This window comes from Podarcis muralis, chromosome 2, assembly GCF_964188315.1.
Source record: "Podarcis muralis chromosome 2, rPodMur119.hap1.1, whole genome shotgun sequence".
Taxonomy (NCBI): domain Eukaryota; kingdom Metazoa; phylum Chordata; class Lepidosauria; order Squamata; family Lacertidae; genus Podarcis; species Podarcis muralis.
Genome location: NC_135656.1, coordinates 121,536,993 through 121,558,000, shown reverse-complemented (window position 1 = coordinate 121,558,000; position 21,008 = coordinate 121,536,993). Strand labels below are relative to the sequence as shown.

The following is a 21,008-nucleotide window of genomic DNA, read 5'->3' as shown; positions in this document are numbered from 1 at the left end:
GTAAATAAAATGGAAACATTTCTTTTAAATAAAAGCATACATGTGCTAGGAGCTCCGCAAGAGCTGAGCTCTTGTTTAGAATAGAACAGAAATACAATTTAAGAACCTATATATAATCTGAAAACAAGATTAGGCGAGAAAATAATTATAATCAGCCCAACAGTTACCAATAAAGTGCATGTATTACTCAGCCATAAATAAAACCTTCACAAATCCACCTTGGTTAGGAAGCACGCTAAATTGACAGCCTTTATAGCATATTCAACCTGAAGACTGGGGAAAGTCATTCTACACTTCAAGCTGGGATCCAAGGAATCGCTTCTGTCAACCGGAGGGAAAGTTCTGTTGAACAAATGAAATTGTTGGAGAGGCGATGGAGGAAATTGTTGGAATGATGATGATGGGAGAGAGAAATGCAAGATGGGCCTGCGACAGATTGCAATGGATTGCTTCGAAGTCGGTTCAGCAACACATTGGGGGGTGGGAGGAATCACCCCCAACCGCCCTGTATTTCGCCAGAAGAAAGGTAGCAACCCTATTTTATGGAGTAGAAAGAAGCAGAATCCACAATGTCCCCAGCACCTTACAGTTTGGGGTAGGGGTGGAGGGTTGAAATATACTCAGAGTCGCAAAGTGATTTCATGCTCTTTATTCAGCTCACAGTGCGGAGGAGGAATGAATGAAAGTCCCCTCAAAGTATCTGCTTTATATACATTATTTACACAATGGGCTGCCCATGATTGGCTAATTCTGGAATTCTACTGTAAGCCAATCAGGTTGTGGATTCACTTCTATCTGGAGCATGATTGGGTGGTTCCTGCCAACCAATCATACTGCTGCATTGTTCTAAGACCAATCAGACTGCTGCCTTTTGGATCCTATTGTTCTAGGACCAATCAGACTGTTGCAGTTTGGATCCTATTCAACTCAGTACATAACAAGGGTGAAGGGGGATACTGGCTCTTCAAGGGTTAAAGGCAGCGATTATATTATGACGCTGGACTTCCTGGGGGAGAGGAAAAGCGTCACTTCCTCCTCCGTTTGTCACATGTGACAAGCTGCGAGGGAGGAGATTCTGCAGCGCGGAAGACTGTGCCTTTTGCAAGGTAGGAAAAGAGGGATATATTTTTTTGGGGGGGGAGCTCCCGTGTCAGAGCAGGAGAGAAGCCCCCCCGGGAGAGGAGCATGCATGGGGCTGCACCCCACATTTGAGCCCCCAAAGAGCTGCGGGGAGAGCAAAGGACCTCGAGGGCTGCAGGGGCGCCCCAGGGGGAGAGCAAGGCAAGAAGGCGAGGCGGGGGGGGGAAGGGAGTTTTAGGGTGGGGTAGGACCCCCCCCAAAAAAGGAAAGGGGGCAGGGTGGCTCTGGGAAGAGGAGGAGGGAGGCATGGATGTTTTGGAAAGAAAGGGGTCGAGTAGGGAGGGCAGGATTAGACCAAAGGGGGGGGGTCTTGGATCGGGGGCTTTCTGCCTGCTGAGGAGATGCTCCGCCCTGGAGCTACAGCCCCTTCCCCTAAAGTGGGGTTGGGGGAGGAGGTGGAATGGAGGGAGGCAGCCCTGTCACAGCTCCAGGCTGGCAGAGAAAGAAGGAAGCCAAAAAAGGAATGTGTTTAATGATGGTGGGTAGAAGATCCTCTTTCAGGCATGACTCCACTTTCCTCGCATGGTGGGGTCCAGGAGGAAGGGGCCCCTCTTTTACCAAGGAAACTGCAAGTGGGTGCCCACACCTAGGCAGGCTTATCTTTCACCAGGAAAATATGTTGGGTGGGGAAATGGATGCAGGGCCTCTGAGGCTGCCTTTGCTTCTCCCTCCCTCCCTCCCTCCCTCGAACCTGCATCTTCTGAGCTCCTCAGGAAGGATGGAAGAGGCAGATCCTGCGAACCTAGCGAGGATGGAAGGGGGAAGATGGATGGTTGACCTGGTCCGGCTGCCTCCCCCAACCTCTGACCGTTCCCGTCCCGGACACTCAGAGAGATCTGGTGAGTGTCAGGGAATGGAGTTGGGGGCATGGAGGTTTGGGGAGTGGAAACAAGGAAATTCTGTGGCAAGATAAATCCCTGCAGGCTCCCTTTGCTTCTGCCTGAGTTACGGGGATTGTGGGGGAGGAGGATTTATGGATGGGGGGGAGGGACACCCCCCAAGTGAGCAGAAAAGACACAGGGGGGAGAAAAGGCAAGGAGGTCTTGACTGGAAGAAGGGCGGGGAAGAGGACCAATGGGTTTCTGTGTGTCAGAAGAGGGAGAATATGCACAGCAGTCCATTGCAGATTTACTCATATGTAAGCTCCACTGAGTTCAATGGGAACTACTTTCAGGTCACTACTGAGCGTACCATGCCGGCCTTAGGAAAGGTAGAGGAAGCAGACGGATTAATTTGGAATCACAAAAACATGTTTAAAAACTGTTGGGGACTGTTGCAGAGGGGATGTCCAGCGGCAGGAGAATATCTAGGGCAGGAGAATTCCCTGCAGGGCTGCTGAGACTTCCTATGCTTCTTTTGCCTTCTGAGCTCCTCAGGGAGGATGAAAGAGTCTGATTCTCCTGGTATGCCTCTCCTGGTATGGCCTGCAAAAGACCTTAAGGTCCATGAATAATCATAGTTTGGGCCCTAAGGAAGTCAGATTATCCTCCACCAGGGCCAGGGCCTTCTCAGTGATGGCTCCGACCTAGTGGAATGCTCCGTCCCATGAGACCAGGGCCCTGCAGGATTTAACTTCCTTCCGCGGGGCCTGTAAGACGGAGCTATTCCACCTGGCTTTCAATTTGAACTTAGCCTGATCTTTTATTCCCCTTCCTTCCCTCCCCCTTCCCTTTTTATGAAGATTACCCGCTCTGGGATCCCACAGCTAATTCTCCCCTGGTCTCCTCGCTGGCCCAAATAGGACTAATTTAGCCAGCTAGCCCTGGTGATCATCTAATGTTTAGGTGGATGGATTTCCACCTAAATTGATTTTTGAATTCTGAATTTATTGTTATTCACGTTTTATACTGTATTTTATGCTGTTTTTTGTTGCATCAATTAAGTGTTTTAAATTTGTTGTTAGCTGCATTGAGCCCGGTTTTCTGAACCAGGAAGGGTGGGGTATAAATAAATAAATTATTTATTTATTTATTTATTTATTATTCTGCATCCTAGCGAGGATGGAAGGAGGAAGATGGACGGTTGACCTGGTCAGGCTGTCTCCCACCACCTTTGAATGTTCCCTTCCAAGACCTTTAGAGAGATCTGGTGAGTTGCAGGGAATGGAGAGGGGGACCTGGGGAGATGTTGGGGGGTGAGGAAGCTCCCCTGGCAAGAAAACAAGGAGGGCTGCAGGGCCAGAGCTCTGGACTGGCAGAGATTAAAGATAGGCAGGAAATGAATGTTTTCTCATGGTGACTTGGGCATAGCAAGGATTTGGGGGCTGCTGTCTACCAGCTCCATCTGGTACACAGGCTGAGACCCTACCTGCACACAGACTGTGGTACATGCTATGGTTATCTCCCGCTTGGATTGCTACAATGCACTGTAGGTGGGGCTGCCTTTGAAAGTGACTCGGAAACTACAATTAATCCAGAAAGCGGCAGCTCAACTGGTGACTGGGAGCAGTTGCCAGGAGCATATAACACTGGTCTTAAAGGATCTACATCGACTCAGAGTTTGTTTCTGAGCATCATTCAAAGTGTTGGTGCTGACCTTTAAAGCTCTAAACACCCTGTAGACCTGAAGGAGCATCTCTAACCCCAGACACTGAGGTCCAGCTCTAGTTCCCTGATTGCCAGAAGTGAAGTTATAGGGAACTAGGCAGTGGGCCTGCTCAGTGGTGGCACCCTTCAGATGTCAAGCAGATAAAGAACTATGTAGCTTTTAGAAGACATCTGAAGGCAGCCCTGTATTGGGCAGTTTGATGTTTTATATATGCTGTGGCTGAGGAAACCCAGCCAGATGGGCAGGGTATAAATAATAAATAATAAAATCACCATCATCATCATCAGATGTTACAGAAAGTCTCACTAGGATGGTGATTTGGATTACATTTTTAATTGTCATCTTCCCTTAACTTTAGCAGGTGATGAACACGACAGTCATTGTTCTCGGGTCTCATCAGAAAGAAATAAGCATGAAGTCAAAGGAAAGACCTTTCAAGATCAAGAGGAAACAAGACCACAAGAGGAAAACCAAGAAGAAAATAGGAGGTATGAAGGCCTTCTAATGCAGACTGATAACGACCATCAAATCCCAGCCCAGAAAAAACATCAGAAGGGGAAGAGAACAAATGAGAGACCTTTATGTGGCAAAACATTCCAAAGTAAATCTAGGTTCAATTCACACTGCAGAATCCACACAGAGGAGAAACCGTGTGAATGCTTGGTGTGTGGAAAGAGCTTCAGTGACAGCTCAGGCCTAAAATCACATGAAAGAATTCACGCTGGACAGGAATCATACAAATGCCTAGAATGTGGAAAGAGTTTCAATCGCCACTCAAACCTTAAAAAACATCAGAAAGTCCACAGTGAGGAGAAACCATATTCCTGTCTAGAGTGTGGAAAGGCCTTCACTTACAGCTCAGGCCTTGTAGATCATCAAAAAATTCACACAGGGGAGAAACCGTATACCTGTTTGGACTGTGGAAAGACCTTCTGTCAAAGCTCAAACCTTGCATCTCATCAAAAAACCCACACAGGGGAGAAGCCATATAAATGTTTGGAGTGCGGAATGAGCTTCGCTCACGGCTCAAGTCTTACATTGCATCAAAGAATTCACACTGGGGAGAAATCTTATAAATGTTTGGAGTGCGGAAGGAGCTTTGCTCACAGTGTTAGCCTTACTACACATAAGAGAACCCACACAGGGGAGAAACCATATAAATGCTTGGAATGTGGAAAGAGCTTCAGCCAGAGTTCACACCTTAGTTCACATAAGAGAACTCACACTGGTGAGAAGCCGTATAAATGCTTTGAGTGTGGGAAGAGCTTCAGACATAGTTCACATATTACTGTGCATGAGCGAATCCATACAGGGGAAAAACCATATAAATGTGTGACATGTGGAAAGAGCTTTAGTAACTCCACATCACTTGTTATCCACCGCAGCATCCATTCAGAAGAGAAGCCATATAAGTGCTTTGAGTGTGGAAAGAGCTTCCGGCATGGTACAGGCCTTCATAAACATCAAAAAATTCACAGAGGTGAAAAACCGTATGCATGTTTTGAGTGTGGAAAGAGCTTCACTCACAGATCACAGCTTAAATGTCATCAAAGAATTCACACAGGGGTGAAACCATATACCTGTTTTGAGTGTGGAAAGAACTTCACTGAAAGCTCAAGCCTTAGATCTCATCACAAAGTTCACACAGGGGAGAAACCATATAAATGTTTGGAGTGTGGAAGGAGATTTGCACATGGATCTGGCCTTACTTCTCATAAAAGAATTCACACAGGGGAGAAACCATATATATGTTTGGAGTGTGGAAAGAGATTTGCACAGGGATCTGCCCTTACTTCTCATAAAAGAACTCACACAAGGGAGAAACCATATAAATGTTTGGAGTGTGGAAAGAGATTTGCACAGGGATCTACGCTTACTTATCATAAAAGAACTCACACAGGGGAGAAACCATATAAATGTTTGGAGTGTGGAAAGAGATTTGCACATGGATCTACGCTTACTTCTCATAAAAGAACTCACATGGGATAAACCATATATATACTTGGAATGTGGGAAAAGATTTGGTCAGATTTCGCATCTCATTTTGCATAAGTGAATCAAGATGGGGAAAATATTTCGATTCTTGTAATGAGGAAAGCACTTTAAGTGGAGCACCGCTAATTTGCAAGATATAGGTTTGTTGGATTTGGAGGGACATAATAACCGTTGGGCTTGGCACCCTTATTGAATTTATGGAAAGGCAAAAATACACAGAGATTTCTCAAATCATATTATAAGGAGATCACTTCTTAAAGTTTGGGAGAAATACAAAGATCGGTTGGAGCCTAAAATCCCGTGGTGGGCCTCTCCAAGCAGAGGCCACAGTGGTGAAGGAAAAAAATACGTTGTGAAATTGGCCTACTTATAAAATAATTTTAAAAGAAGATAACCAACTGAAACTTAAAAGTTTTGAGGAATTAAGAGATATTATTACAGATTGGTTCCAATATTATCCAATATTCAAAAAAAAATAATGTAGATAAAAAGGGTTTGCCAAGGAAACCTCGAGATTTGATTTACATCAGCCGTGATAAAGTGGTCTCAAGACTTTGGGTATGTTATAACATTGTCCCAATGGGAAAATCTGTGGAAGAATAGTTGGAGATTTACCACGTGCTATGCCATAAGGAAAACGTTTTAAAAATGCAGCACCAGTGGTATTTGACTCCATGGAAATTAGCCAAAATGTACAAAGGAGCCAAAAGTAACTGTTGGAGATGTGGAGATCAAACAGGCTCACTGTATCATATATGGTGGCAATGTAGCAAAATAAAGAAATTTTGGGAGGAAATCCATTCAGAATTAGAAAAAATGTTAAGACTTTCCTTTACAGTGGGACCTCGGGTTAAGAACTTAATTTGTTCTGGAGGTCCATTCTTAACCTGAAACTGTTCTTAACCTGAGGTACCACTTTAGCTAATGGGGCCTCCCGCTGCTACCGTGCGATTTCTGTTCTCATCCTGAAACAAAGTTCTTAACCGAGGTACTATTTCTGAGGTAGTGGAGTCTGTAACCTGAAGCATCTGTAACCTGAGGTGTCTGTAACACGAGGTACCACTGTAATAGAAAGCCAGAGGCACATCTGTTGGGGATCACTGACTCAGATATTCCAAAACAAATTAAAGGTATTTTTTTGTATGCAACAGTGGCAGCGAGAGTCCTTATAGCCACCAAGGTGGAAAAGCAACATAATTCCTTCCAGACAGGAGTGGATTCAAAAATTGACTGAATATGCTGAATTAGATAGCTTATCAGGAAAAAATAAACCGAGAGCTGAATTTGTATCAAAATGGGAGTGCCTGATCACCCCATCTGTCTCCTGAGAAATCTCTATGTGGGACAAGAAGCGACAGTTAGAACTGGATATGGAACAACTGATTGGTTCAAAATTGGGAAAGGAGTATGACAAGGCTGTATATTGTCTCCCTGCTTAATTAACTTATGTGCAGAATTCATCATGTGAAAGGCTGGGCTGGATAAATCCCAAGCCGGAATTAAGATTGCCGGAAGAAATATCAAGAACCTCAGATATGCAGATGACACAACCTTGATGGCAGAAAGTGAGGAGGAATTAAAGAACCTTTTATTGAGGGTGAAAGAGGAGAGCGCAAAATATGGTCTGAAGTTGAACATCAAAAAAACAAAGATCATGGCCACTGGGCCCATCACCTCCTGGCAAATAGAAGGGGGGGGAAATGGAGGCAGTGAGAGATTTTACTTTCTTGGGCTCCATGATCACTGCAGATGGTGACAGCAGCCACAAAATTAAAAGACGCCTGCTTCTTGGGAGAAAAGCAATGGCAAACCTAGACAGCATCTTAAAAAGCAGAGAAATCACCTTGCCAATAAAGGTCCATATAGTTAAAGCTGTGGTTTTCCCAGTAGTGATGTATGAAAGTGAGAGCTGGACCATAAAAAAGGCTGATTGCTGAAGAATTGATGCTTTTGAATTATGGTGCTGGAGGAGACTCTTGAGAGTCCCATGGACTGCAAGAAGATCAAACCTATCCATTCTGAAGGAAATCAGCCCTGAGTGCTCACTGGAAGGACAGATTGTGAAGCTGAGGCTGCAATACTCTGGCCACCTCATGAGAAGAGAAGACTCCCTGGAAAAGACCCTGATGTTGGGAAAGATGGAGGGCACAAGGAGAAGGGGATGACAGAGGACGAGATGGCTGGACAGTGTTCTTTAAGCTACCAGCATGAGTTTGACCAAACTGCGGGAGGCAGTGGAAGACAGGAGTGCCCGGCGTGCTCTGTTCCATGGGGTCACAAAGAGTCGGACACAACTAAATGACTAAACAACAAAAAAACTCTGTAAAAATAATATAAAAAATAATATTTTGGTATGGCAGTAAAGTTATTTAGAAAGAACTAAGGAATAAATGGGAGGTTGGGTTTAATGATAATGAGATTTTTTTTTACTGTAACATGAAATTGCAATCTCAAATTTATGTCATATTCTTTATCTTACTAATAACAATAGATAGTTTAAGTTTTCTTTTCCTTCCCCCCTTCTTAATTTGTACTCTTTATTGGTATTGTCTTTTTGTAATATTTCTTTCCAGTTATGTAATTTTTTTCCAGTTATGTAAGAGAGCTTTTTTCACTTCTTTCATTTAAATCCATGTAAATACAGAGATTACAATTACTTCCTGGCTTTCCGGCTCTTCCTGTATTTTATGCAAGGAGTAAAAATACCTCTAATCCTAAACTGACATCTAATCCTAAACTGAAATTTCTGACTGCAAGTGAGATGAGCTACCTTGGAAGGTGGTGAACTCTCCTTCATTTTTCTAGGTTGTTCAGCAGAGGTTGGGTGGTTGTTTTTCCTGCATTGCAGGGGGTTGGTCTAGATCAGGGACTGTCGACCTGGTCCCTACCGCACACTAGTGGGCATTTCAGGATTCTAACTGGGCAGTAGGGGGTTCTGAATCCTCCTTCCATCAAGTCCTGGTGGGCCGTAAGGAAATTTTACCATCAAGAAAGATGCATTAGTGGGCGGTAAGTATAAAAAGGCTGACTACCCCTGGACTGGGACGCGGTTGGTGCTGTGGTCTAATGCACAGAACCTAGGGCTTTCCTATCAGAAGGTTGGCGGTTTGAATCCCCGTGACGGGGTGAGCTGCCGTTGCTCGGTCCTTGCTCCTGCCAACCTAGCAGTTCGAAAGCACATCAAAGTGCAAGTAGATAAATAGGTACTGCTCTGGCGGGAAGGTAAACAGCGTTTCCGTGCGCTGCTCTGGTTCGCCAGAAGCGGCTTAGTCATGCTGGCCACATGACCCGGAAGCTGTACGCAGGCTCCCTTGGCCAGTAAAGCGAGATGAGCGCCGCAACCCCAGAGTCATCCGCAACTAGACTTAACGGTCAGGGGTCCCTTTACCTTTACCCCAGGACTAGATGATTCTTGTGGTCCCTTCCAACACTACATTTGTATTATTCTTTCACCTTGAGTTTCCGGTTCTGGTCTTGCACCATGGCGGCAGCTCCCTCGACATTGGAGGGAGGCACAAATGAAGGGGTAAGGAACGAAAGGGTTTAAGCATTCCTGGAAACCTCCTGGGCTATGAGGGAGCAGGCTGACTCGCAGTCGCCTCAACGGCTCACTCCCATGCAGATCAGCATGGGGGCAGATGGAGGAGTTGGGTAATCACCTTTGCCATGATGCAACCCCCTCGGACCGCCATCAAAAGCGGAGGTTCTCCTTATAATTGGATTTTATTGGCTGTGCACTGGAGGAGATGTGGACACTAGAAGCTATATGTGGTTTGAAAGGAGTGAAGGTGGGGAGAACATTGTTTTGACTGATGTCGTTGGGAAACTAGAGCTTAACCCCACCACCACCCAAAAAAAGCGTGTGGATTTAAGGAGGTGTTGACATTCAACCTATTTTTAAGAGGAAGGACATTGGCTAAACAAAATAACGCTACCATGGAGGTGAGAGGAATTTCACGAGGGCACATGAATAGCAGTGGTCCCCGAATGCTTGGAGAGAAAAACCCTTCCCGTCTAAGACAAGGAAGAAAATGGTGAATGTTTGAAAGTTGTTGATCAACTAAAAGGAGAGGCCTGTTGTTTATCTTGAAGTGGGATGGAGGGGGAGCTGAGTTGAGGAGGACGGGACTTCATCTTGTGACTTCAGGTCCGCCCTGAACCACGCTGGAATGACAACATTGGGACAACATTCCTACTGCCCAAGGTTGCGGTAGGAAAAACATCAGCGGCAGAGATATACCCATTTTGACTCTCCTGCACCCTATCTGCATAACGTAGCAATTATAATATATAGATGCACATTTACTCTCACAAGATTGAATATACTGCCTTCGGTTGTACTTGAGGGACAATTCCAAAAAATTCCACACGAAAAACGGTTATGTCCCTGTGGAGATGGCAGTACCGAATCAGTGGCGCATATCCTTCCTGTTTGAACTCTTTATAAAGATTTGGAGAGTGAGATTATCACCCCTATTTTATTGTCCATTCCGGGTCACCCAGCCCCTGTCACAGTGTTTTTTCTCTCAGCAGACCAAGATGAGCAGGTGACATCAAAGGTTGCAAGGTTTTTAGCTGGGGCAATTAGAATAAGATCCAGTATCTGACTATTGATTCAAACCCCCAAAATGTATTTTATATGATTGAGTTTTTATCTTTTCGCTGCTTCTGCGCATGTGCGTGACATCATTTTGAGCGCCTGCGCATACGTGAGCGGTGAAACGTGGAAGGATAGAGAGCTGACTGCACCTGTGATTTTATGCTGCACCATTTTGATCAATGTGTGCCTATTTCCAACATTTGTTTGGAGGCCCAGTGATGCCACACACACACACACACACACACACACACAAACACAAATCTGTTAGGCCACATTCACACCACATATCCAAAGCCCCATGAAACCCCCTAAGATTTCTGGGAGCTTGTTTTGCTGGTTAAGGGTGCTGAGAGTTGTGACAATAAACTATTCTAGCTGGGAGCAAAATCTGTGGTGGCGGGGGGGGGGGAGGGAGGGGAAATACTGGCTGTTCAAGGGTTAAAGGCAGCGATTATATTGCTAGAGAGGACTTCCTGGGGGAAGAGGGGAAGCGTCACTTCCTCCTCCGTTTGTCACATTTGACAAGCTGCGAGGGAGGAGATTCTGCAGCGCGGAAGACTGTGCTTTTTGCAAGGTAGGAAAAGAGGGATATATTTGGGGGGGGGGAGGGGGCTCCCGTGTCAGAGCAGCTGCTTCGCAGGAGAGAAGCCCTCCAGGAGAGGGCAGTTTTGCAAAGGGGCAGGGGTGGGAGGGCGCATGCGTGGGGTTGCACCCCCAATTCAGCCCCCCAAGAGCTGCGAAGAGTGCAAACGCTTTAAGGGGTGCAGGGGCGCCCCAGGAGGAGAGCAGGCGGGGAAAGAGGCAGTTTTAGGGTGAGCGTGGAAACCCCCCCAAAAGGAAAGGGGGCAGGATGGTTCTGGGAAGGGGAGGAGGGAGACATTCATGTTTTGGGAAAAGAGGGGGAGGGAGGGCAGGGTCAGCTGGAAACTCATTTCAGCTCTACAAAGACATGGGCTCTTTTATCTTCGATGCCTTCCCAGGCTGGGGGGGTTCAGGAGGAAAGCCCCCAAGGAGGGCGCAGTCTCTCTGTATAGCTGCAGACCAGCCCTAGGAAGGAACCAAGGTGTTGGGAGAGATGGAGGAGGGAAGACTTTAAGGATGGGAAGAGGAGAACCACTGGCCATAAAATGTCATCGATTTCTCACCACCAGCAACTGCTGCAGCAGAACTGGGGGCTCCAAGCGCAGTCAGCTGCCTATACAGTCATACCCTTGCTCCACCTGGGCTACTATTGTCCACACTATTGCTCTTCCGGGTTTTCAGACGTGGTTTCTCAGCCCTGCCTGGGGACTGAATCTGGGGCTTCCTGCCTGCGGAAGAGATGCGCTGCCCTCGAACTACAGCCCCTTCCCCTAAAGTGGGGATGGGGGAAAGGAAATAAATGTTTTTAATGGTGGTGGGAAGAAGATCCTCTTTCAGGCATGACTCCACTTTTCATGCATGGCTTCACAATCACCAGGAAAATGTCTTGGGCAGGAAACTGACTGCAGGGCCTCTGAGGCTCTCTTTGCTTCTTCAGGAACTTCTGAGCTCTTCAATCCAGGCGAGGATGGAAGGAGGAAGATGGACGGTTGACCTGGTCAGGCTGTCTCCTGCATCCCTCCAAGCAACCTCTGAGCGTTGCCTCCCAGGACCCTCAGAGACATCTGGTGAGTTCCAGGAGAGAGGGACTTGGAGGGATGGAGAGTGGAAGCAAGGAATAAGATAAAGGGGGGAGGTTTTACTGTGGAAACTGTGTATTGGGCCCCCAATATATTGGGAGGCTTCCCCTCCCAATATATCCATGGAGGAAAATCCCTGGAGTGGCTCTGAGGCCGCCTTTGCTTCTCCTTCACCCATAAAAACCTGCAGCTTGTTTAAACTTCTGAGTCCTGCAAAATAGTTCCAAAGAAGCTGGATTTGTGGTCTTCTCCAAAGTCTCTCCCCTGGAGCATGCACCAATATGTTGCCAGAAGAGGAGGAATAGGCAGAGGAGCCCTATATAGATATAAAAACCACTGCGTTCAATGGGAACCACTTTCAGGTCACTACTGTGCTCCCCGTGCCATGAGGCCTGGGTGCGAGGCCCATACCACCTGGCCAAGGGGGTGGAGCCCAGGCTCACCTTGAACAGCCGAAAGAGGCTCCTGGGAGGCCACTGGGACATTGCTGGAACAAATCTCGGGTTGGGGCAACTGGCTAAAATGCTTTAAACGGTTCTGATTTTGGTTCCTCTGTTTTGTTTTTGTCGGGTTGGTGTTGGTTAATTGTTTAGTTGGGGTCGGTGGTTATTTTAATTTGGGTATAACTGTAAACATGTTGTTATTATTATTATTGGGTTGGTCTTATTATTGGTTTGTTTGTTGCCTGTATAGGATATTTCTGTTTTTTATGTTTGATGTTTTGTTCTGTTTTTATATATGCTCTTAGCCGCACTGGGTGGCTGTGAGAAGCCCACCAGATTGGGGGATATAAATTTGTAATATATGCCCCATTTGGGCTTCTGCAGGGGCTGGAGAATACCTAGGGCAGAGGAATCCCTGCAGCTTCTCTGAGGCTCCTTTTACTCCTCCCTCCCTCCCTCCCTCCCTCCCTCCTTCCCAAGAAACCTGCAGCTTCTTTAGGCTTCTGAGCTCCTCAGGAAGGATGAAAGAGGCTGATCCTCTTTAACCCTCTTACTGCTAACAACCACCACCTTGAAGATCCCGGGCCCCAGGGAAATTAGACTGGCCTTGACTAGAGCCAGGGCCTTTTCAGCCGTGGCCCCGGCCTGGTGGACCACTCTCCCACAAGAGACCAGGGCCCTGCGGGATTGGACATCTTTCCGCAGGGCCTGCAAGACGGAGCTGTTCCGCCAGGCCTTTGGGCAGGATGGAGTTTGACTTACTTTCCTTTGTATAAAACAAGCCCAAAGGAGGCCCCCAACCCGCTCACAGGTCCTTGTATGATCAGTGGAAACAGTTGGTCCTGGCAAGTATTAACCACTCTCAATTCCAACCTGATAATTGCCAACTGCTTAGATTTTAACTTGTCTGAATTAATTTTAAGATGTATTTTAATTAATTGATGTCTGTTTTTATGCATATTGTGTTGTTTTTATGATGTTAGCCACTCTGGGCCCTGCCTCGGCCGGAGAGGGCAGGATACAAAAATTATTATTATTATTATTATTATTATTATTATTATTCTCCTCCTGCAGAACTAGCAAGGATGGAAGGGGGAAGATGGACAGTTGACCTGGTCAGGCTGTCTCCCACCACCTCTGACTGTTCCCTCCCAGGACCCTCAGAGAGATCTGGTGAGTGGCAGGGAATGGTGATGGGGACCCGGGGAGATGTTGGGAGTGAGGAAGCCCCCCTGGCAAGAAAACGAGGAAGGCTGCAGGGCCAGAGTTCTGGGCTGTGAGAGATGAAAGGTAGAAAAGGAAAGGAATGTTTTTCAGTGGTGGCATGGGCGCAAGATTTTTGGTGGGGGCGGCAGGCCTTTTGTTAGGGGGGCAGCACTGGCATGATTGGCCAGTTAGTTAAGTATTTCTAATGTTTTACCTGATCTGGGGGGCTGCCCCCCACCCCTCCTTGGCTATGCCCATGAATGGTGGTGTGAACAAAATTCTTTTTCAGAGTATAATGTTGTGTTGGGTCCTGAATCTTACGACACTCACTGGTATAGCTGCAGCAATTGCCAGATGAGGAGACAGTATGGAGACAGATTTCCCCCCAGTTTGCAGCAGCCAAGCTGCCAGGTCAGCAGTGAGAAACTTGTGGGTCATTGCAGCAGTCCCTCTCTAGCTCACGAAGCCATTTTCCTCAAACCGTGTTCTGCTGCCCTACATATCAGAGGTCAGGGGCCAGGATGTGACTGCAAAGGATATGTATCAGGATCCCGAAAGTGCACCGCTGATTGTTCCTTGGCACCTGAGACTTTCTGTCAGTGCAGGTCAGCTGATGAAACCTTATGATTATGATGCAGCACTTTGGGATCTTCACTAGTTGCAGATCTTGCAAAAATCCCTGTAATTGCTCTTACAAGTCTTATTAGAGGAACGTCTTTTTCAAAAGAGTGCAAAATGTTTATTCACCAGCTGATGTCGCTGTTTGAGTCACTCCCTCTCTGCGATTTTCGACCCCCTTCTCAATCTATGTCCGTCTATGTTAATCTTATGCAATTCATTTCCGTTCCTCAAACCAGGAAATGTCGGTCTAAGAAAATGTCGGAGCGCGTGAGTCAGCAGAAGTACCGTATTTTTCGTCCCATAGGACGCTCCGTCCCATAGGACGCACCTAGTTTTTTTGGGGGGAAATAAAGAAAAAAATTTTTTCCTTTATTTCCCCCGCAAAAGCAGGTCGGGGAAACCAAACAAGGTCGAGGAACAGCGGGATGGCGATGCTGCGCCTCCCTGCTGTCCCCCGAGCTTGTGGGGCTGGCCGATGTCTGCCCGGCGCGAGGGGCACTCTGCTTCAGCGCACTCCGCCCCCCGGGTGGCATTCTGCTATCCGCAGCGTGGGGAGCCCTGGGGGCCTGTGTTTTAAATATGTTGTTAGCTGCATCGAGTCCGGTTTTCTGAACCAGGAAGGGTGGAGTATAAATAAAAAAATATTATTTATTTATTTATTTATTTATTTATTTATTTATTTATTTATTATTCTGCAAACCTAGCGAGGATGGAAGGAGGAAGATGGACAGTTGACCTGGTCAGGCTGTCTCCCACCACCTCTGACTGTTCTCTCCCAGGACCCTCAGAGAGATCTGGTGAGTTCCAGGGAATGGAGATGGGGACCTGGGGAAATGTTGGGATTGAGGAAGCCCACCTGGCAAGAAAACGAGGAAGGCTGCAGGGCCAGAGCTCCGGGCTAGCAGTGATAAAAGGTAGAAAGAAAGGACATGAATGTTTTTTAATGGTGACATGGGCATAGTCAGAGTTTTGGGGCTGTTGTCTACCAGCTCCATCACAGGCTAAGTCCCTACCTGCACACAGACTGTGCTACATGCTATGGTTATCTCCCGCTTGGATTGCTACAATGCGCTCTAGGTGGGGCTGCCTTTGAAGGTGACTCGGAAACTACAATTAATCCAGAAAGCAGCAGCTCAACTGGTGACTGGGAGCAGTTGCCAGGAGCATATAGCACCGGTCTTAAAGGATCTACATTGGCTCAGAGTATGTTTCCAAGCACAATTCAAAGTGTTGGTGCTGACCTTTAAAGCTCAAAACGGCCTCAGCCCTGTAGACCTGAATGAGCATCTCCACCTCCTTTGTTCTGCCCGGACAATGAGGTCCAACTCTGAGGGTCTTCTGCTGGTTTCGTCACAGTAAGAAGTGAAGTAGTGGAACCAGCCCTGTGGAACACCCTCCCTTCAGATGTCAAGGAGATAAAGAACTACGTAACTTTTAGAAGACATCCGAAGGCAGCCCTGTATTGGGAAGTTTTTAATGTTTGCTGTTTTCCCTTAATTTTAGCAGGTGATGACCAGGGCAATAATGGTTCTCGGGGCTCATCAGAAAGAAATAAGCATGAAGCGAAGAGAACAAATGATAGCCCTTCGTGTGGCAAAACATTCAAAGGTAAATCGAGCCTCAGCCCACACTGCAGAATCCACTCAGAGGAGACACTGTGTAGATGCTTGGTGTGTGGAAAGAGCTTCAGTGACAGCTCTGGCCTAAAATCACATCAAAGAATTCACGCAGGACAGGAATCATACCAATGCCTAGAATGTGGAAAGAGTTTCAAGCGCCACTCAAACCTTACAACACATCAGGAAGTCCACAGCAGGGAGAAACCACATAGCTGCTCTGAGTGTGGAAAGAGCTTCAGTCGCAGGAGAAACCTTACAGAACATCAAAAACTTCACACAGGGGAGAAGCCGTATACCTGTTTGGACTGTGGAAAGACCTTCTGTCACAGCTCAAGCCTTCCTTCGCATCAAAAAACCCACACAGGGGAGAAGCCGTATAAATGTTTGGAGTGCGAAATGAGCTTCGCTCACAGCTCAAGTCTTATATCGCACCAAAGAATTCACACAGGAGAGAAATCTTATAAATGTACAGAGTGCGGAAGGAGCTTTGCTCACAGTGCTAGCCTTACTTCACATAAGAGAACCCACACAGGGGAGAAACCATATAAATGCTTGGAATGTGGAAAGAGCTTCAGCCAGAGTTCACACCTTACTTCACACAAGAGAACTCACACTGGTGAGAAGCCGTATAAATGCTTTGAGTGTGGGAAGAGCTTCAGTCAGAGTTCACACCTTACTGTGCATGAGCGAATCCATACAGGGGAAAAACCATATAAATGTGTGACATGTGGAAAGAGCTTTAGTAACTGCACATACCTTGTTTGCCATCGCAGAATCCATACAGGAGAGAAGCCATATAAGTGCTTTGAGTGTGGAAAGAGCTTCAGCCAGGTTACAAGCCTTCATATACATCAAAAAATTCACAGAGGTGAAAAACTGTATGCATGTTTTGAGTGTGGAAAGAGCTTCACTCAAAGCTCAAGCCTTGAACGTCATCAAAGAATTCACACAGGGGCAAAACCATATACCTGTTTTGAGTGTGGAAAGAACTTCAGTCACAGCACAAGCCTTACATATCATCAAAGAATTCACACAGGGGAGAAACCATATAAATGTTTGGACTGTGGAAAGAGATTTGCACAGGGATCTAAGCTTACTTCTCATAAAAGAACTCACATGGGATAAACCATATATATGCTTGGAGTGTGGGAAAAGATTTGGTCAGATTTCACAACTCATTTTGCATAAGCGAATCAAGAGGAAAGAAATATTGAGATGCTTGTAATGCAGAAAGCATTTTAATTAGAGCACCGCTGTTGCTAAACTTCACGGAATTCATACAACAATTCCAATGGGAGAAATGGTACAGCTGCTGTCTCGAAGGTGCCGTCAACTACAGGGCTGGCTGGCTGCCTGGTGAAATCAGTGGTGCTGTGAGCTTTTGCTTCTTTCATTTAAATAAACAAAAACACACAGAAACATGGAATGTATGTCCTCAAAAACCTAAGCTGTTGCCTAGAGTGAGTGTTCCTGCCCCCAGCGGTTACTTCCTGGCCTTGAGTCCCTTCCTGTTGTCTACGGGGGGCCACTAATGGAAAATCTCTGTGTCTGTTTGGCTTTCTGCTCTGTGAGATGAAGGGCACGCCTGGTTGTAGGGGAAGGAGGGGACTCCAGTATACTAGAGACATCGTGTCGCTTGGGTGCTGTGATATTTCTAACGCAACAGGCTCCTGTCTCTGTTCAGGGCTGGAGCACCTGCTATCTTGCTCCTGTTGATCCACTATTTCCCAGCTCCTTCCTTCTTCTGCGGTGTGTCCCATCTCAAACCACCGCAATTCTAGGTCCATACTCCCTTCCTCTTCCCCTTCTCTGAAGCCTATTGGAGTGGCAGTCTCCACCACTCTTGCTCATCTCATTTTTGAAAACAGACCAAAGGATGGCCTAATATGGTCACACTTTTATCTAAGGAAGCATGTTGTGTGGAAAGGCAGGGGAAAAAGGCCTGAGCATCATGTACTGCTTCTGAACTCCTGCAGGTTTCTGGCTGGTGCTCTTGGGTACAAGATGGTGCCATCCATGGACCTTGGGTCAGATCCTGCAAAACAGTTATTGAAAGCGGACCAGGATTCATTGCTTTTGTTTTGTAGCAGTTGGGTAATTTGATTGTAGCTGGTAATGAGGCATTTCCCTTCTTTCCTCCAGGTGTGTCCCACCTTTTCCTTGTAACTTCTAGATGAATTAAAGCATTATATTTGAGCATTATCCTGGGGGTCAGAGTAATACATTTTGTTACCTGTGTGCTGTTGTAGTTACCTTTCACTGGAAAGGTGGAATATAATCAGGTATACCTATAAATGCACATGCACAAAAACACATGCATACTCAGAAATAATAAAATTCCTCACTTATAAACCACTGCAGGAGGAAGCAACGCCTTGAAGCAACATTCCAACATATTGTTAGTTACAAGCAGGCCAACTAATTCAGATTAACACCATCAGCTTCTGTCCATCTTTATAGAATAAGTAAAAATGCTATATTCTTAACCATATTGGATTATCTTTTTTTAAAAAGGGAAGGGGGAAATTGAGTTCCCCTAAGTGTTTTCATTTTGAAAATCTTAACGCACTTCTAGTCATGCAAATTCTTCATAGCTTTCCTGAAAGCTCTCATGGAAACTTTTGGAACAGGGCAGAATTAAAGCAGTAAACAGCTCCATTTTAGGAAGAAAGTGAAGAAAACTGCCTTTTAAAAAAATACAGTGGTACCTCAGGTTACAGACGCTTCAGGTTAAGTCAGAAATAGTACCTCAGGTTAAGAACTTAGCTTCAGGATGAGAACAGAAATCATGTGGCGGCGGCAGCGGGAGGCCCCATTAGCTAAAGTGGTACCTCAGGTTAAGAACAGTTTCAGGTTAAGAACGGACCTCTGGAACGAATTAAGTACTTAACCTGAGGTACCACTGTAGAAGACATTGCAATTATTCAGCCTGGATCTTGCCAGAGCCTGGAGTTCAGTTGCCAAGTCACCTCTGTCCCGAAGGGGGCATAGCTGGCAAACCTGCAGAGGTGAGAAAAGCCATGGGGGGCAACCAGTGGGAGTGGAGAGGAGCCCCTCCGAAGTTTTGGAGGGAGGATCTTGAGAGGCCAGGGGCTGAGCTGGATTGGAAAGCAGTAAATAAAATGGAAACATTTCTTTTAAATAAAAGCATACATGTGCTAGGAACTCCGCAAGAGGTGAGCTCTTGTTTAGAATAGAACAGAATGAATTGTAAGAATACTATTTAAGAACCTATTTATAAACTGAAAACAAGATTAGGCGAGAACATAAATATACTGTAATCAGCCCAACAGTTACCAATAAAGTGCATGTATTACTCAGCCATAAATAAAACTTTCACAAATCCAACTTGGTTAGGAAGCACGCTAAATTGACAGCATTCATAGCTGGGATCCAAGGAATCGCTTCTGTTAACCGGAGGGAAAGTTCTGTTGAACAAATGAAATTGTTGGAGAGGCGATGGAGGAAATTGCAGGAATGATGATGAGGGAGAGAAATGCAAGATGGGGCATCGTGCTGGGCTGCGACAGATTGTAATGGATTGCTTCGAAGTCGGTTCAGCAACAAATTGGGGGTGGGTGGGAGGAATCACCCCCAAGGTAGCAACCCTACTTTATGGAGTACAAAGAAGCAGAATCTGCAATGTCCCCAGCACCTTACAGTTTGGGATGAGGGAATACTGGCTCTTCAAGGGTTAAAGGCAGCGATTATATTGCTAGAGAGGACTTCCTGGGGGGGGAGAGGAATAGCGTCACTTCCTCCTCCGTTTGTCACATGTGACAAGCTGCGAGGGAGGAGATTCTGCAGCACGGAAGACTGTGCCTTTTGCAAGGTAGGAAAAGAGGGATATATTTTTGGGGGGGGGGAGGGGGCTCCCGTGTCAGAGCAGGAGAGAAGCCCTCCGGGGGAGGAGCATGCATGGGTTTGCACCCCACATTTGAGCCCCCAAAGAGCTGCGGGGAGAGCAAAGGACCTCGAGGGTTGCAGGGGCGCCCCAGGGGGAGAGCAAGGCAAGAAGGCGAGGCGGGGGGGGGGGAAAGAGAATTTTAGGGTGGGGTAGGAACCCCCCCCCCAAAGGGAAAGGGGGCAGGATGGCTCTGGGAAGAGGAGGAAGGAGGCATGGATGTTTTGGAAAGAAAGGGGTCGAGTAGAGAGGGCAGGATTAGACCAAGGGGGGGGGGGGGTCTTGGATCGGGGACTTTCTGCCTGCTGAGGAGATGCTCCGCTCTTGAGCTACAGCCCCTTCCCCTAAAGTGGGGTTGGGGGAGGAGGTGGAGTGGAGGGAGGCAGCCAGGTCACAGCTCCAGGCTGGCAGAGAGAGAAGGAAGCCCAAAAAGGAAAGTTTTTAATGTTGGTGGGAAGAAGATCCTCTTTCAGGCATGACTCCACTTTCCTCGCATGGTGGGGTTCAGGAGGGGGGGACACTCCTCTTTTATCATGGGAGCTCCACACCTAGGCAGGCTTATCATTCACCAGGAAAATATCTTGGGCGGGAAAATGCCTGCAGGGCCTCTGAGGCTCCCTTTGCTTCTCCCTCCCTCCCAATAACCTGCATCTTCTGAGCTCAGGAAGGATGGAAGAGGCAGATCCTGCGAACCTAGCGAGGATGGAAGGGGGAAGATGGACGGTTGACCTGGTCCGGCTGCCTCCCCCAACCTCTGACCGTTCCCCTCCAGGACACTCAGAGAGATCTGGTGAGTGGCAGGGAATGGAGTTGGGGGCATGGAGGTTTGTGGAGTGGAAACAAGGAAATTCTGTGGCAAGATAAATCCCTGCAGGCTCCCTTTGCTTCTGCCTGAGTTACGGGGATTGTGGGGGAGGAGGATTTATGGATGGGGGGGGAGGGACACAACCCCCAAGTGAGCAGAAAAGACGGGGGAGAAAAGGCAAGGAGGTCTTGACTGGAAGAAGGGCGGGGAAGAGGACCAATGGGTTTCTGTGTGTCAGAAGAGGGAGAATATGCACAGCAGTCCATTGCAGATTTACTCATATGTAAGCTCCACTGAGTTCAACGGGATCTACTTTCAGGTCACTACTGAGCCTACCATGCCCGCCTTAAGAAAGATAGAGGAAGCAGACAGATTAATTTGGAATCACAAAAACATGTTTAAAAACTGTTGGGGACTGTTGCAGAGGGGATGTCCAGCGGCAGGAGAATATCTAGGGCAGGAGAATT

General features: G+C 46.8%; 2 protein-coding genes across 2 annotated transcripts in view; both read left to right on the top strand.

The window, feature by feature from the left end:
• Positions 1–21,008, top strand: part of LOC114592637 (uncharacterized) — a 49,429-nt gene that overhangs the window by 10,503 nt on the left and 17,918 nt on the right.
• Positions 1–21,008, top strand: part of LOC114592658 (uncharacterized) — a 53,342-nt gene that overhangs the window by 26,430 nt on the left and 5,904 nt on the right. The window contains 3 exon segments of the mRNA XM_077923422.1: positions 3,136–3,228; positions 4,046–5,612; positions 15,877–16,948. Coding sequence (XP_077779548.1) covers positions 3,136–3,228; positions 4,046–5,612; positions 15,877–16,948 — 2,732 coding nt within the window.